Source organism: Drosophila sulfurigaster, chromosome 3 (assembly GCF_023558435.1).
Source record: "Drosophila sulfurigaster albostrigata strain 15112-1811.04 chromosome 3, ASM2355843v2, whole genome shotgun sequence".
NCBI lineage: Eukaryota > Metazoa > Arthropoda > Insecta > Diptera > Drosophilidae > Drosophila > Drosophila sulfurigaster.
This window is the reverse complement of record NC_084883.1, coordinates 37,741,249-37,757,815: the sequence shown is the minus strand read 5'-3', so window position 1 is coordinate 37,757,815 and position 16,567 is coordinate 37,741,249. Positions and strand designations below refer to the sequence as shown.

General features: G+C 41.2%; 2 protein-coding genes across 2 annotated transcripts; both read right to left on the bottom strand.

The window, feature by feature from the left end:
• Positions 1-69: 69 nt before the first annotated feature.
• LOC133845999 (SET and MYND domain-containing protein 4) lies at positions 70-2,499 on the bottom strand. Its single transcript, XM_062280698.1, has 4 exons — positions 1,725-2,499; positions 1,315-1,666; positions 500-1,258; positions 70-444 (listed from the first exon to the last, which is right to left on the bottom strand). The coding sequence occupies exons 1-4, from the start codon at positions 2,296-2,298 to the stop codon at positions 135-137; spliced, it is 1,995 nt and encodes a 664-aa protein (XP_062136682.1). The 5' UTR covers positions 2,299-2,499; the 3' UTR covers positions 70-134.
• Positions 2,500-4,039: 1,540 nt separating this feature from the next.
• On the bottom strand, positions 4,040-16,269 carry LOC133846000 (mitochondrial adenyl nucleotide antiporter SLC25A23). Its single transcript, XM_062280699.1, is given in 11 exon segments — positions 4,040-5,045; positions 5,110-5,380; positions 5,382-5,576; positions 5,578-5,685; positions 5,750-5,908; positions 6,078-6,146; positions 13,382-13,493; positions 13,562-13,649; positions 13,709-13,835; positions 14,534-15,320; positions 16,122-16,269. Coding segments are annotated over 10 exon segments (1,887 nt in total). The 5' UTR covers positions 15,056-15,320; positions 16,122-16,269; the 3' UTR covers positions 4,040-4,809.
• Between the last annotated feature and the right edge of the window lie 298 nt (positions 16,270-16,567).

Below are 16,567 nucleotides of genomic sequence, written 5' to 3'. Positions count from 1 at the left end.
CATAAATCGATTAGCATCTTATCGACCTCCGCCACATTTATGCCCGTTAACCAACACTAATTTCAACGGTTTTTTGCAAAAACAAAATTTAATTTTTAAAATGATTGTTAATTTTTTTTTATAAAATCCAAGTATTACTTTTTAAATGTGGAGCCCGTGTCGGCCAAGCACTTGAGCAGCGATTGCTGCGCAATGAGAGTATCCTTGTGCGGTAGAGCAGCAATCTGGAAAAATGCATCAATTGCCTCCTTGAAGAGATCAATTGCCTCGTTGGTTTTTTGCGCCTGCATCGCTTCGGCAGCCTCGCGATATTGTTCTTCCACTTTAATGAGCCTCACCACGCTCTCCTTCAATGAGATATTCTTGCGACAACGTGGACAGCGCACATCCTTAGCCAGATCCTTGGGGAAACGTAGAAGATTCACGCAATTGGCAGAAGTGCACCTAAAAGTAACCAAGGATTGAGTACAAGAAATTAGGACTGATTTGATATACATACCAGAATCGCACCTGCTTGTCGATCTTCTGGAGCAGAGGCCAATTTTCCTGGCACGTCATGCAGTTGCAACTAAACGCATAGCGACCACGCAAGGAACGCTGTCGCTCTTTCAGATTCATCTTGGTAAAGATGGGTCCATAGTTGACCGCAACAGTTTCGTTGGGACGATGCGGCTTCGTCGCCGCCAGCACCAACTTCTTACCAACATAATAACCAGCTACGCTGGGACAGCACTCGTGATTGAAGTAGGAGCCAGTTCCATATAATCCAGCACCCAAATAGATCACGCGGCAGCCCTCGAAGCAATGCTCGTCCGTCACCATTGTATGATAGATCTCGTGGGCATTGTACTGCAGCACCTGGAGCAAGCCCAACAAGGCGGTGGCCACCTGCAGTTCCACTGCCGTGGGATTGACGCCCTCGGTTTTGCGACGTCCAAAGTACTGAGCCTTCTGCAGCACACGCATAAGGAAGCCCGCCATGAGTGAACGCTGCAAATGATCATCGGCCTGCCGTTCATCCTGATGCGAGCACAAGTGCTCAAACAGAAGATTAGCCGTGGTTAGACCATCATCCAAGCTCGACGCCTGCGTGAAGACGCGCAATGCAATGAAGCAGAGTATGGACATACCGGAGCCAATGAACAAGTCCATAAACTGGCACTCGAAACGATGATAACTCTCGCAGGCCTCACCCATGCACTGCGCGGAGCAGAAGGCGATGCCGGAGCAGTGCAGACAGGCAACCGGAGTGCGTAGCCTATTGATTGAACATAGCTACATTATCTCTTTTTAATTTCATATATTCATACTCACCTTTTGAAGCAATGATGGCAATTGGTGCCAAAGAAACTGGGCAGCAGACAGGCAGCAACGGGATTCTCACAGAGCACCACATCGCCAGTCTTGATGCCTTCATTAGCCACCACAAAGCGACCCTTCTCCTTTGTATCCACCAGCTTGACCACATTGGCAGCGCCACTAAGCGCTGGATTCTCACCATGAGTTAAAGCTGGGACCACGGCTTCCTTGTGCGGTGCACGCTCAGGCTTAGCGTGCTGCGCAGCAGCCACCTCCTTCCGGCAGGCAGCAATCAATGCAGAGTCTGCGCCCGCCAGCTTCTCAGCAATTTTCAAAGAGATCTCAGCACGCGCCTTCTCGCCCATTACTAATAGAAAACTGAAGTTATTAAGTAACTTAGAAGAAGTTTCTCTATGGCATCTTACCTGCATAAGCCTTGGCCATCTTGCAATAGTAGTCCACGCTCTCCTTGGTCTCCAGCCCGAAGTTCGTGGCCAGCTTGAGGTCACTTAAGGCCGCCTCGCCCTCCCCCATGGTAATAAGGATCGTGGCACGCGTGCGATAAGCCATCGCCAACGAAAGACCATTATCAATGGCCGTATCCACTTGTGGACCCGGCGCTCGCATCACTGCCAAATTGGCGTGACCCAACGCCTGCTGCAGCAGTTCCTTGCGCTCGTCTGGTATTTTGGAGCTGCAACTCATCAGATAGAACTTGTCTGCCTGGGCGCGTCGTTGCGAGGACAAGAGAACATCCTTCTGCTTGTAGACAGGCTGCACATGCTCCAGTACACCGAGCACTGGATCGCAGACCTCACGATCACTGAATATGGACAAAATGCGTGCCGCATTCGATTTGAGTTTGCCGAAATAGTTCTGCAGCCACTTGTCGCCACACGCGTCTTTCACATCCACATAGAACTCGTTGAAGAAACCCTTCTTATCCGACTGCACGGTGCGCGTCGAGCATACCTGATGATAGTTTGTATCGTACTCCATTATTTTGATCCAGCCAACAACAACGCACAATGCTAATTATGTAAAAAAGAATGCAATCTGATTGCAAATGCAGCGGAACGATGAAAAATCTCGTATACGTTCGTTCGGTTTTCTTTTATTTTTCCTCGAAACTATTGGAAACAGCTGTGTCGAGTCTGTGGCGGGCTCCAAAAATAGAACCCCAAACCAACCGATCGCTTGGATCGCCACGTTAAAAATAATTTCGTTCGTTCATTTTCCTATAGAAATCCCACTTGAATGTTCTGCTGTTCGTCGCCAGAGTGCGCTCGAGTGCAATGAGAGCGCATGTTGCGCATACGCCATGTACGCCAGAGTAAAACCAAATATTTTAGGAAGTATGCTTTGCATTTATTAAGTTAAATGTCGTTTATATGTTTAACTTGAGTAGGGCATATAAATCACATTAAATAATTTATTTAAAAATTAGCTAAACGTACAAAAATATAACAATATATAAATATATGCACACATACATACATACATATATGCAGCTATACTTATATTCGTATATTAAATCGAGTTATCGTATTGTATTGAATTCAATTATCAATGGAATATCTTCATTAAATATATATATTTACTGTATAAATATTCAATTGTAGACTGGTATATTTTATATATTTAACATTTAATTCGGTTGTTGCAACTATTTTGGAAAAGACATAAGTATTACAAGAGATAGAGAGTCAGAGAGTATAGTTCAGAGAGATAAACCGAATTGAGCATAACTCACAGCTCAGTTATCAGTGGATATAGTTTTGTTGTTTGTTTTAGCTTAACATCTCTTTGCTATGACTAGAATTAAGCATGCTTATAACAGCAAATACCAATTAACAGAAAAAGGTAGTCAAATTGTAGTTAAAAATTTGATTTTATTATTTATGCGTTGATCTTGTCTTTGTTTTCAATGGATGAGTGTTCGTTTTCTTTTTATTTTTCTGTTTCATGTTTCTCTCCCAAAACTGAACATGATGCTTCTTTCAACTTGCAGTTTTCAGTTTCAGTTTCAGTTGCAGTTTTAATTACAGTTTTACAAAAAATGCGTAAGTAATAATAGTTAAGAGAATTCACAAATAGTTTGTAGTACTATTTTCACTAAAAATGTACAGTAAAAAATTCAATTGGCTAATTAAGTGTAAATATGACATACATATAGTAATAATGATATCATAATTATAGTAATAATAATAATAAAAATCCCAGAATTAGAATTTACAGTTTTTATGGTTTGATATTGGATGAAAATAAATAAGATAATTTTGTTTTTCCGTTTTGCTTTAGTCACAATTAATCTCGTTGGCTTCACTTGCGTTACGATCTAAGAATTAAATGTCACCTAAAACTAAACAAATAAAATGCTACAAAAAGTTTTCAGCCTCGCCGTCGAACAAAACTGCGACTGTGTTTTTTACAAGCGCATAGGTCGGTATAATATGTATGTGTGTGTGTGTGAAAGTGAGTGTGTCCGTGTTGTGTATGTATGTAGATGTGTAAATATATTATAAACTATTATCATCACATTTCAAAACGTTAAGTTATGTTCTTGTAATTTTATGCTAAACAAATACGAGTAGTTTCTTTAGTTTTTATGTCTTTTCTGTGTACAAGCTTAAAACGCTCCTAAGTATTTATTTTGTATTCGTTTCATTCCTTTTTCATTTCTACACCCCACCCGTTTTCAAAGTTTAGATTTTAGTTGCTTTCATTCGCTATTAGCCGATTTACTTTTTTCATTTTTTTTTGGTATTTTATAGCTCCACTAGTCTAAACATTCTGCGATTGCAAATTGTCTCGGTTTGTAGCCTATGTAACATAAATAAATAAGCACTTAAAGTTATAACGGCCTGCGCCTATTGTGTTTCTTTGTAGGATCTTGCGGTTTTTTGCTTGTATCTTTGTCCATATTTACGTCCTTACAACACACAACACACACATGCCTAATTATAACATCATTGTTGTTTGCATTTGTTTTGTTTTAGTTTATAAATAAATTAGCCGTAGTATCACTTAATTTGTATTTTTAGAAAGTAACCAAAACTAATTTAACTATAAATTATAAAGAAATATACACCAAGAGCATGGAAGAGACTTGTTCTTGTTCTACACCTTAAGGAAAGCAGCTAGTCCACGTCAGTTGTCCTTTGCTTCTCTTGAGAAGGATCTGTCCTCGTTCTCATTTTCGTTCTCAACGTCGTCGTCATCGTCGGCCTCGTTCTCTTCGTCGTCGTCGACATATTGGCGTTTGCAGCGAAAAGTGAGATAGAGAGAGAGCGCATCTCGGGGCTGGGGCATGCCATAACCACACCTTACACCTATCCCCTACTATTTTTACTGTACAAAGTGGTGCAATCCCATCTGCCCAGCCAGCACAACCGCACAACTGCACAACACATCACACACCATAACAAAACGTCGCCATCCGCACTGCAGACGGCCGCCACATGCCACATCGCCAGCGCAGCTGTACATAAGCGTCAGTGTGCAAACAAATCACGACATCTTAATGCCCAGCGCTCGACTTGAATATTCGTAGACGACGTAGCTGATGGAAACGGCGGGCAACACCTTGAGGAAGTTGGGCGTGATGCCGCGATACAGTCCTGTGAGTCCTTCTTGTCGCACAATCTTGCGGAACAGTCCCACCATTGTCTCCTCGCCGCTGTGCGCATCGCTGCTCTTCATGGGAATCTGTGTTTTCCGTATCTGGCCAGAAATTGTCTCGGCAGCTGCAATGGAAAAGTAATACAATTAGCAAAGTGCAGGGAGCATCGAAAGTCGTGGCTAACTTACATTGTGCCTGCAGCCGAGTTCGCACCAACGCCAATGGATAGGAGCAGAGTTGACCCAGCGCACTCGATGTGCTGCCGCAAGCCAGCAGCACCAGGAAACTAGGCTGCTCGTTGTTGTCGTGGCTGGCAATATAGCGACGCTTGAGGGTTTCATACACGGCCAAATCGATGCCAGCATAGGGCAGAATGCCCAGCATATTGGGCACATAGCCGCGATAGAAGCTGCGCGCACCTTCGTGCTTAAAGATCTTTACTGCCGCATCGCCAATGCCCCGCGTATTGTCCCGTCTTGCGTAGCGCCAGACGTGTCTTTAATACTTCCATGGGGTAGATAATCGTCTGTGAGATGCCGCCAGCTGCTGCGCCAGCATAGAAACGCTCGGCGATTGTCATCTGTCGTGTGGTGTCACTGCCGCGAATCAAACGCTTCATTTGCTCGTAGGCGGCAAACTTGAGCGCTGTCTCGGGGGGCAATCTTGAGCACATTAATGCCATTGCCTCGCCACATGCTGCGAAAACCGCCCTCCTTTAGCAGTATTTTCATGCACTCTGAGATTCCCATTCTGCAAGTTTGCACCTAAAGTGGATTAAACATAATTGTAGCGTAATTGAATTAAAAGTTAATTAAGGTAAAGTCTTACCTGGAGGAACACTTTAACTCTGTCCAGCGGAGCTGTGCAAGTGCGTGACACTGCGCCAGCGATGCCACCGGCCACCAGGTGTCGCCACCAGAGACCTGTCTGCATTTCCTTTTGCGTAAAGTCATCAGGTACATTCATATCCTCGCCAATGTCGAGGTACTGCAAAAGGAGCAAGACAAATGTCAAATTAATAATATAAACAATTACAAATTGCAACAGCATTAGCTAAACTACAGTAACTATGGTATATTGAGGGGCTACGGGGAGAGGGAACGTAATTAATATGATATGACAAAATAAAGAAATAAAAATAAATATATATGCTGACCACATCTTTATTCATGGAATTCTTGCGACCGAGCAACATCACCGAGATTAGCCAGCTTTGCACACCTGCCTGGGGGAGGTAGATTAAGGGTTAAATAAGGGATTGCGTTAGTTGTCATCCTGTTGCAACATCGCGAACAGGTAATCGAATTAAGCTTTCCCACAAATGGCGAGAAAGCCAAAGCAAAAGCAGAAATGCGGAAGACTAAAGAGTGTGATGTGTGTGTGTGTTGCTTCTGTTTTGTTCTATAATAAGAAAACATTATACCACAACAATATATTATATCATTCGCACACGCGAGAGGCGGCAACTAAAACTAATTTGCGTGATTTCTGTTTATCCCAGACGTGCCTCCCTTCGTAATTGCGTAATTTGGCAAGCGCATTGGAATTAGTGCTCTTTGAACCCGGGGAACGTACAACACACAGCATTTTAAATTAGCCAGTGAATTTAAAGCGTATATATTTCAGAGACGTTGATAAGACACAAAACATTGAGCTGATAATGCAAAGCTGTCTGAAGGTGATAAGCTCAAGATGGGTCTTGTGTTCTCATCAGCGAGCTGAGCATCATCTTCTTCAAACTTTTCACTGGAAAAACCTTCGTGAATATTTAAATTTATTTTAATGCTATTGCAAGGTGAAACCAATGAAAACAATTATGATAATTTTCGAGAGTTCATTTGCCTCGTCAACAAGCGAGCGAATAGCTTTTGAAGTCAACGAGCATGCAGTAATCATAATAATAAGGCAAAAGCCAAAAGGCTAACAGCAAATAAAAGTTAAAATAAGCTAAAGCAAATGCAGCTAATAAAAACTAAAAGGAATATACATATATGTTCTTGTCTAGTGTATGACAAACAAAAGCTGTGTATAGTATAGTATAATTTAATTATTTTATATGCTGTTTGTATTTGCAATATGCATAAAAGCATTCATTTATTTGGCATTTTTGGCACTGACATTCAGTTGAATGGGCATTGACTTGCCCACTTTTTTCGTTTGCCAAATCAACGAGTATTATTTGCCTTGTCTTGATTGCTCGGCCAACAACGGAAGCACATGACAAGAGAAATATGTATGTGTCTGTACTAAAAACGAAAAATATTTTCTATGAATTGGGTCTATTTTTACACTCTTTCGCATTTTTATCGCTCGCTCGCTCGCAGCGAAGCTCTTTTATAGAAAACGAATCCGCATTGCAACGAACAAAAGCGGAGCCATTACAATTAACTAACTTGTTGGCCACGATGGCTTACAACTTCAATAGATTGTTAGGCAGCACCATAACGAGAGACACGTTTTGGAAACCCGAAGCCAAGGCCAAGTGGGAAGGTTAGGCAATCAATGCAAAGGCTTGAAGGTAAGCGCAGTTAGCAGGCCTAACAAAGCGAGGGGCAGCGCTGCCACAGCAGGGTGGCAGCACCTGCAACGTCACTCGCTACAAACCAGATAAATGAAAATTGCTTAATCATTTGAGTCACAAGCACATTTGTGGATCAACGATCATACTCCATCACACGCTGACGTCAAGAGACGTGTCGAGAGCAAAAGACGTGTTTGCCCCAAGTAAACAAATATGAATGGGGAAAAACAATGTAAGCAGGCATTAGCTCAACAAGTTTATAAACAATTCCTTACGCACACAAATGTCTGAGAGAGAGCGACCGAGCGAGCGATGCACATGACTCAGCGCCATACTTGGATAAAGAGTTTGCACACAGCATAATGAATGACGTCGCAGAGCAACAACAGCATAGCAACAGAGCAATACGGCTAATGAAACCCCTCAAGGCGCCAACTTGCCAAAGTGAGAGAGCAAGAGAGACAAAGAGCTCCAAATCAGCTGGGAGTACAAGTGTTGAGTGCTTGTCTATGTGTTTGTGTGGTAAAGTATGTCGTCGACACGTTTTCGACGATCGACAAAGACGAAGACGAAGTCGCACAGCCGAAGACTAGGGCAATAGGGAGGTCGACTTTTATGGCGGACGGTGGATGGGGGGATCGACCGGTTCCCCATATCAGCAGCAGCAACAGTACTTGGCAAAAGCACGCTGTTGCCATGCGCCCCTCTTCCGCGCTTTCCTCTCCCCACGCGTGTCTACGCAACACAACGTGAAGCGAATGCGAAGTCAAGCTGAAGTCGAGTCAAAGATGCCACCACACGTGCGAAGGAGAGCACAAATGCAACACTGCTGCAAAAGTTATGCGAGAGAGTGAGATGGAGTGTGTGTATGCTGTGCATTGGAATGTGCAACGCTAGCAATTTCTAGGGTATTTTTAGAAGCGATTGGCAGATTATGCGCTGCTCTCTATAGGAGAGTACAGCTAGTGAAACGATAAGATAAATGTGCTTATTGATGACTCAGTCAACTTCCAATCAACTGGAATGAGTCTGCGAATGTGATTTCACGAGGGTTGGGGAAATGAATGGGAAAAACCAAAGCTAAGCGTGGGTAAATTTCCGCGTAATGAGAATTAACCAAGTTGTCTGTGAGAGACAGACAGTTAGACACCTACCCGTCCCATCATGTCACGGAATATGACTACGAAATCCTCCATCATGTCGCCAGCGACTGCCATTTGTTGAATGTTATGGTAATCGACTGGCAAATTGTATTGATAGGTGCCGTTTCGCAACATATCGATAGATTTATGGGTATCTGTGGTTTTTATTTGTATTTAATTAGCTTTTAATCGCACCCGCCAACTTGTGCGATGTGCGAGTCACTATCAATTATGGATGTATAATTCCCGATTTCCGCTTGTGCGGCACGTGAATATCTTTTGTTTTGTTGTATGTTGCTTTCACTAATTTTGTGTTGCAGTCTGTGTTGAAACAATTGCAAAAACTTTCACTGTTACAAAATTGTATTATGCGGCATTTGTCAGTCTCTCTGCTTAATGAGTTAATTGAGTATATAGCGAGGGTATCTTTTGCTTGATTCGCACACGAAACGCGTCGTTAAGTTTAAATTCGCGTTTACACTTGCAACGAAAGAATGCAATAAAGAGACGTCTTCGCTTCAGTAAGATTATATAATAATGCTACGAGGAGCGGATTGAATATTCAATATTTTTTAACGCGCGCACACAACCTACGCGTGAGCCAGCTGCCACAAGACTGAGAGCAAGAGCAACAGCGATCGTCGCTGTCGCTGTCGCTGCTAACGTCCAACGTCAACGTCGACTATCAACGTCAAAGTACAAAACGTCGCGCTGTGTTTCGCTTGCTCCGCTTCTGCGTTTATCAAAACAGCTGGCGCGTGGCTCTCTCCCTCCCGCTTGCATCCGTCGACCGCTGAGAGCGTAGATGGCCTCTGCGCTTCAGTCGCAAAACAACAAGCATTCCCCTCTCCGCCCCGCCACAATTATCAAAGAAATAGTTGTAGTGGGCAAATAACACAATGAATAATGTCCAATTAGCCGCTCAAATGCGCAAGCTGAGAGATGTACGAAAGAAACACCAAAAAATTTGTTATGCAGGAATTCATGGCAATACTACGAATGCCAAATATTGATATTTACGATATCTTTTGTCTTTATCGACGTCTCCATTCCAGACAGTCTGGCCGATGTATCACGAGCTGTATATATTATGCTATTGCCCTGTTTACTACTGATTTCTTTTCGCTATCATTATGGCAGACTCAATTTTCGCATGCTTAACCGGTTCGCACCGATTTCGCACTTAATCAAGGGCACCCCTCCTCACCCCACCCGAAAACAGCGTCAAGTGGCTGGCGGGGCAAACCGGGAAAGCTTTGTTGATAGCCACATGACGGGCGTATGACTGAGACTGGACTGTCGCCCCGTCTCCGACTCTATAGCTACTGCGTCGTAGCACTTCTAATGTTTACAACGAAATTTCAGGCGGGCTTGCAATTTATCTGCCGGTCTATGGAAATTTTACAGATTGCAATTTAACGTCACAACGCTAACTTTTCTACATAATGTCCAAATTGACATTACAAATACCAGAGAGCATTTTACTTATACACGCTATACGGTAGAAGGGTATACGTTTATCTGTCTGTCTAGTCATATAAACAACTCTAACTCAGAGAGACTATGAGAACTAAAGATACCAAGTTTGGTGACAATACTTCTAGATATCCTATGCAGATGAATCGTGCATCAGAAAAACTCCATATTTTTATACATAATTGTTATAATTGTTAAAATAAATAAAGAACATTTAAACACTCTCAAGGCTAAGCAATTAGATAAGTTTAATTTTTAGTTTATAAACGAACATCATTTAAGTATTTTTTGCATATTATTTTTCCTTTCAAATGGTGAATTTTTTTGTGGTTTAACAAAATTTTGAAATTAATTTTATCCTAATTTCAAATATTATATTTACAAAACTAGTTTTTACTAGTAAACAATCAATATTCCATTCCTGTGATCTGATCATATTTAAATTATTGACAAATAGTATTGCAAAGTCCAGTCTAAATATAGATTGCTTTATTGCTTGTTTACAAGCCTCCATCTGATTAGCTGTTTACGCGTGGCATACCCTATTAGCCTCTGCTTACTAGGTATACAGCACACAAGTCAATTGCCTGTTCGTTATCACTGTAGTATGTGTACTATAGAATCCTGCTTGGAAATAAGCATTTGAAATACATACGAGCAAATTCTATAATCTATCATCATGAGGTGGAAAGTTCCAGGAACGTACAAAAAATACATTTGACACACCCATTTATTGTCAGTGGGAAATGGTTTAGTCAACTTCCCAACGGGTTGCAATAACTCAGCCAATGGTTTTAATTAATTTATGACACAAATAAATATCGTACATTGGAATACAATTGGAATGTTTATGGCATTTGTGGGGGATGCAGTCACAATGAGCTTACAACAGAAAGTAATCGAGCTATCAAATAAACAACAGCTAATACTGTTACTTGAAATACCTTCAACGGATCCAGTTTCAGGGGGAAAACAAAAGCAACGACAACAATTGATATTGATTATCTTGAGTTCAACGTGGGTTAAAACCAGACAACGGTAAGTCAAGTCATTTATTCTATTGTTCTCATTTCTAGTTAAGATAAAACTAGACCTTTATCCCAAGGTTTGCCTCATGTTAACTAGCTAGACATTATTCATATTTTATTCCTTAACAAAAGCTTAACCACTAACACCACCAAATTCAATGGAAAGCTAAAAAACACTTCTAAAAATAGTACCACGCAAATTTTTTGCCATTTAACACATGTTATGAGTCTGAAAAAGTAAATATTTTGCTAATACAATTACGCTTCCCACCTAAAAATAGATACAGAAAGTTGATCTATTTTAAATTATCACTAAAATGGTAAATTATCTCCAAATTGTTGACAATTATTGAATGCACTCAAAAGCACTTTCTAGACAGGAATTATGAGATACTTGACATTAATAAACATCGTTCTCCTATTATTATTGACAATGACAAACGGTTTTCTACCGTAAATATTTTGCACATCGTTGAACAACAAAAACAAAAACTTTTATCAGCTACCAATTACACTAAGCAACACATAATTTATAAATGTGACAATGCAAAGCAGTAATCGTAAAATGAGCAAGAGAAAAGAGAAGAAAAAAACCCATTTTGCGTCATTTCTGCTCAGAGAAAACCCTCTGAGAATTGCATCCGTACTGATAAAGTAAAACAGATGCAAAAAGTGGTCAAGGTTAAAGGGAATCCACAAGAATACTGAGAACATTTTGCATATTGGAAATCAGTTTATAATTCAACATTTGTTGCCCACTGTTAATTGCAGTTGTTTTGGCAAATCAAGCAAAATCATGCGCCCCATTTCCCATTCTTCGAAACAACTAATCCCAAAAATTTGAATTTAATTACGTACAGTGTTGTCTAATTAAACGAGCCCCCAAACGAGCGTCGTCTGAATTAATCTATTAATGCTTTGGCTTTTCTTATGCGAAATTCGAGTTTGACATTTCATTAGACTAATGAGGAATAGAATGCAAAAAGGTTGCGTAGCAACGAAACGAATATTCAGCTGCCAGACAGGTATCCGACAGATATAGTATCTTGTATTTTCGCAGACATTTCGAACTGGTTTAGCTAATGAATATTCAATATGTCGCAAAACCAAAAATAAATGCAGTCTGGAGTTTGAGTCACTGTCAACTAAGGAGCGTTTTTGGGTGCATTCCCTCGAGGATAATCGTTAAATTATAATATGCCATAATACAATCATTACATGCGAAAATTCAAAATAATTGAAATGAATGAATTGGACAACAACAACAAAGAAGAGAGCGAAATGTAAACAGAATGATTATGCACAGACAACAAAGCCGATAAAATGAATGAAAGTGTCAGAGTCCCCCAAATTGATAAAGCCGCCGAAGCAGCTGCAGCAACAACGACGTGCCAACGCATCGTTAGATAGCTGAAATATTGTGATAAGAGTGCGATCAGCTAGATCAGTCGCCTAGACAGAGAGAGAGAGAGAGAGCGCAATGTAAACTAAAAGTATGATGAAATTAAAGCGACTCGCTTACGTCAGCCGCAAGAGAGCGAGAGCGTTGGGGGATCTGTAAATAGAGAGATCGGAGCGAGCTTTGAGCAGAGCTTTTTGAGCTTTCGCGAGCTCTTAGTGCAGCAATGGGTCATTGCTTGATATTGCTTGGGGGATATCCCGTGACTTAAGTTAATGCAACTAGTGTGTGAGATTGAGTGGGGTGAATGAATAGTAATGTAGTTTAATGGCCGGCCGCAAGGAGAACGACTGGGAAATCGAGCAATGAATAGTGTGAAGAACCTAACTACGTTTACAGTTATGAATGGTAATTTTAATAGGTTTTTTTAGCTTTGACTTTTTGAATATATATGTACCTTGAGATCTTCCTCAGTTAGTCAGGAGTTGTGTGTATGCAGGTACTACATTAAAGCGAATATAGTACGCATAGTTGTGTTAAGAGATGTTTGTTTTTTGTTTATATGGGCGCAAAACGAAACAGGGTGGGTTGGAGAAAAAGGTTGAACAATTAGTTATAAATGCAATACGAATACGATATATGAAAATAAACAAAACTATGTCTAGACTACAAGTCTATTTATACAGAGGAGAGAGCAACAGAGTACAGACTCGAACTGCAACTGAAACTGAAACTTAAACAGCTGCCAAAGTTTGCACAGGCTCCGTTTACAATCCAAACAAACAGTCGGGCAGTCTGTACAAACTTCTGACCACACAACAAAGCAATGTATACAAAAGAGAAATATCTACTTCTACGTAAAGCAGCGTCAGCAATTTATGCATTAGAACTTACAGTAGAGTGCCGCCAAAATTTGATTAGATCATGAATGTCCGTTGAGGGCGCCAACAGCATAAAGTCGCGCCACTCATTAAAGCTTATATTCAGGCTGCCATCCTTGTCCATTCTAAGCAGAGGAAATGTAAGTGCATTAGTAATTGATCTATAAATGATTTAATATTTTTTTTTGCCAACCTGCCGAGAAGTTTGCGAGCTTCATCGACGTCCACGTCCAGGCCCAGATCCTTGAATGCTGATATCAATTCCTCCAAGTCCACTTTGCCTGCAAAACACAAAATATTACTTTCATATATCAAAATAATTGAATAGTAGTTTGCTTACCATCACGATTCTTATCCAGGTGCGAGAACTGCAGGCACAAATTCTTCTCGTGCTCCCGCACATAGGTAAGGAACTCGGCAAATCCCACATTACCGCTTTGATCCTTGTCCGACTGCTGCAGGAATTTCTGTGAAAGCGTACGTAATACGTAATGCCATTATAATAAGCATGTTTATAGTCATTAAATGCTTGGCTGACCCCGTCAATTTTGGGCGTAACCTTGGCCTAGCCAACCCAACCCAAGCAATTGTCAAAAATATAAAATAAGCTGGCAAACAACGTTATGAGTCGACAGTTCATTGCGCAACTAGATCGATATATCTATGTAAATGCGCACCTTAGAAATAAATTGCCACATTTTTGCCATGCCGCGAGACCAAAGTCGACGAGTGTCTTCGGCGTTAAGACACTCGGTACTTTATTTTAAAGCATTCTAAATAGTTGGTGCACCAAACTGACTCGTCCTATGAAATTTATTTGTGTGAGTTTAGTTTATTGCACGAGTTTAACTAAATTTTCAAAAATAATTTACATTGTGTAATTTGCTATGTGTTACAAATTTTATGTCTATAATTTTTCAATGACGCACACAAAGCGGTTTAGTTGACCTACTTCTAAAATAAACTATATTTGCTTTAGTTTCAGCTTCAGTGCATTTGTGATAACAAAACGGACATGACGCTATTATTTTCGCTGATCAAGCATACTGCATATAGGGTCTAAGATGCCTGCTTCTATACCATGCCTATTGGCTATATAGTTTCTATTCATAGTTGAATCTAAGCACCTAGATGTGGCCCCTGCCCAGTTGTTGTTGCCACTCACCACCGCATAAACGCTCGAGAGACCAAACTCGTGGAGGGCCGCTGAGAGATCGTGTATGTCGATCTTGCCATCGCCATCGCGATCCAATTGATTGAAGATGCGCTCGAGTCGCTCCTCATCCTCGGCCGGTATCTCGTTGGGCATAATGGAGATGGGCACGCCAGAAACGTCGTCGATGGCGAGGTGTGTCTGTGGCGGCACAATGTTGAGATTGTATGGCGTTGCAGTTGCATGGTGCTGTTGCAGATGCAGCTGATGCGGCACAAGTTTCTCATAGTTGGCTGCTGCTGATCTCAATGACGGTGCATATATCGCATTTGCTTGCTGTGCGTAATTGAAGCTTTGCTCCTCTTGCACCCCTTGCGGCGTCAAGTCAATATCGATGCGTTGCGATGCCTCCTGTTGATCTTGATGCTGCTGCGGCTGCTGATGTTGTTGCTGTGGCTGCTGTTCAAGCTGCTTCTGCTGCTGACTTAATACTAAGGACGCGTTGTTGTCAAAATCGACTTGCTTTTTAACCATTCTCCAGACTCGTCTTAACGTTGTATCAAGTATTACTTGCTTTTGCTGTCGTCAAAAAAATGTCGTCTTGTCTTTTTTTTTTTGGCGCAGATCGAGGATCGATCTTTAATCCTTTTCTAAGTGGAGTTTTCTATGTCGACGTGGAGCACTATGCTTTATGGCTGGCACATTTTGATTGTTGGGCTCGGGTAACTGAAACTGAACTGTTGCTATTGTTATTGTATTTGCTGTCTCGATCCCCGTCGTCGTATCGCGTGAAGAAGGTCTATAAATAAAAGAAATTGAACGGTTCGCTGTTTATTCACACACAGAAGAAATTCGTAAATATATGTATGTTTTATGTATGTCTAATCGTGTATCTACAGTTTATATTATATCTGAAAGCATTGTTTGAAATTTCTCTCGCTAGCATAATTTCAATTCCAATTCCCTCATTCCGCTCTGGCTTCAAGCAGCGAATTACGAACAGCGAATCAGCTGCTGGAACGCGGAACCCGTTTTTGATGTCATGGAAATAATGAAGTCATTGCTGACTTTCTCTTGCATTTTTCTTTTTTTCTTCAGCGTTTTCAGTGAGTTTTTTGGCTGCCAGCTGGGCAATCGCATTCGCATTGATTTTTATGCTCGTTTTCCCGGAAGAAACAGAAGCCGTGAAAATTGACAACTCCCCGCACTCACACACTCACACAAACGCAGGCACACGCACAGAGCCACACACACCAGCGTATCCTATACAGGGTGTGGGGGCGGCTGCATGCAGGACACGATGCTGGAACTTTCTTTTATCCAAATAGCTCACACACTCAAAATCGGGCACAGACTAAATTTGTCGATAAGCATCTGGATATTTTCACTTAACAGCACCTCGCCTCTCTCACGTTGCACACGTTAATTACACTTTGCCAATTTGGCAAATTTCAATTTCTGCGAACGCTTTTTTCTTTGCTCACACAAACGCACGCACACATTCATACAAGGGCACGCTGATACACGACGGCGGAATTGGATACCCAAAAAAAGAAAGATATGAACCACCAGAAAGTGGCTCTCTTGGGGCGTTACGTACGGTCCAAATTTCCTTTTGTTCAGTTGCGCCTGTCCCTTAAGACGTCGTCTATATAGATATATCCGTGTTTTATAATACACTTTTCAATTTATTGCGGAACGAACGGAAGAACACGACCAGCAGCGAGCTCGCTTGTGATAAAAAAACAACTAACTAAAACTGTGCGCCACCGATTGCACTGTCTATCGATAACCGATTTGAAAATTTTTGAAAACTAGTAATGTTTATTATTTTTTTGCAGCCAAACGATAATATTACGAACTAATTTAGATTTTTAGAGAATAAATTAAAATTTTAGTTTTTTAAACAATTTTATTTGAGAGAATGTGGCCATAGAAAATTCTTGAAGGCCGTTGGTATATACCGAAATAGAGGTTACATTGTCATACCGATTTCGATATATTGCAGAACGCTTATAAATTGGCGCGTCAATTCAAAAAGCATTT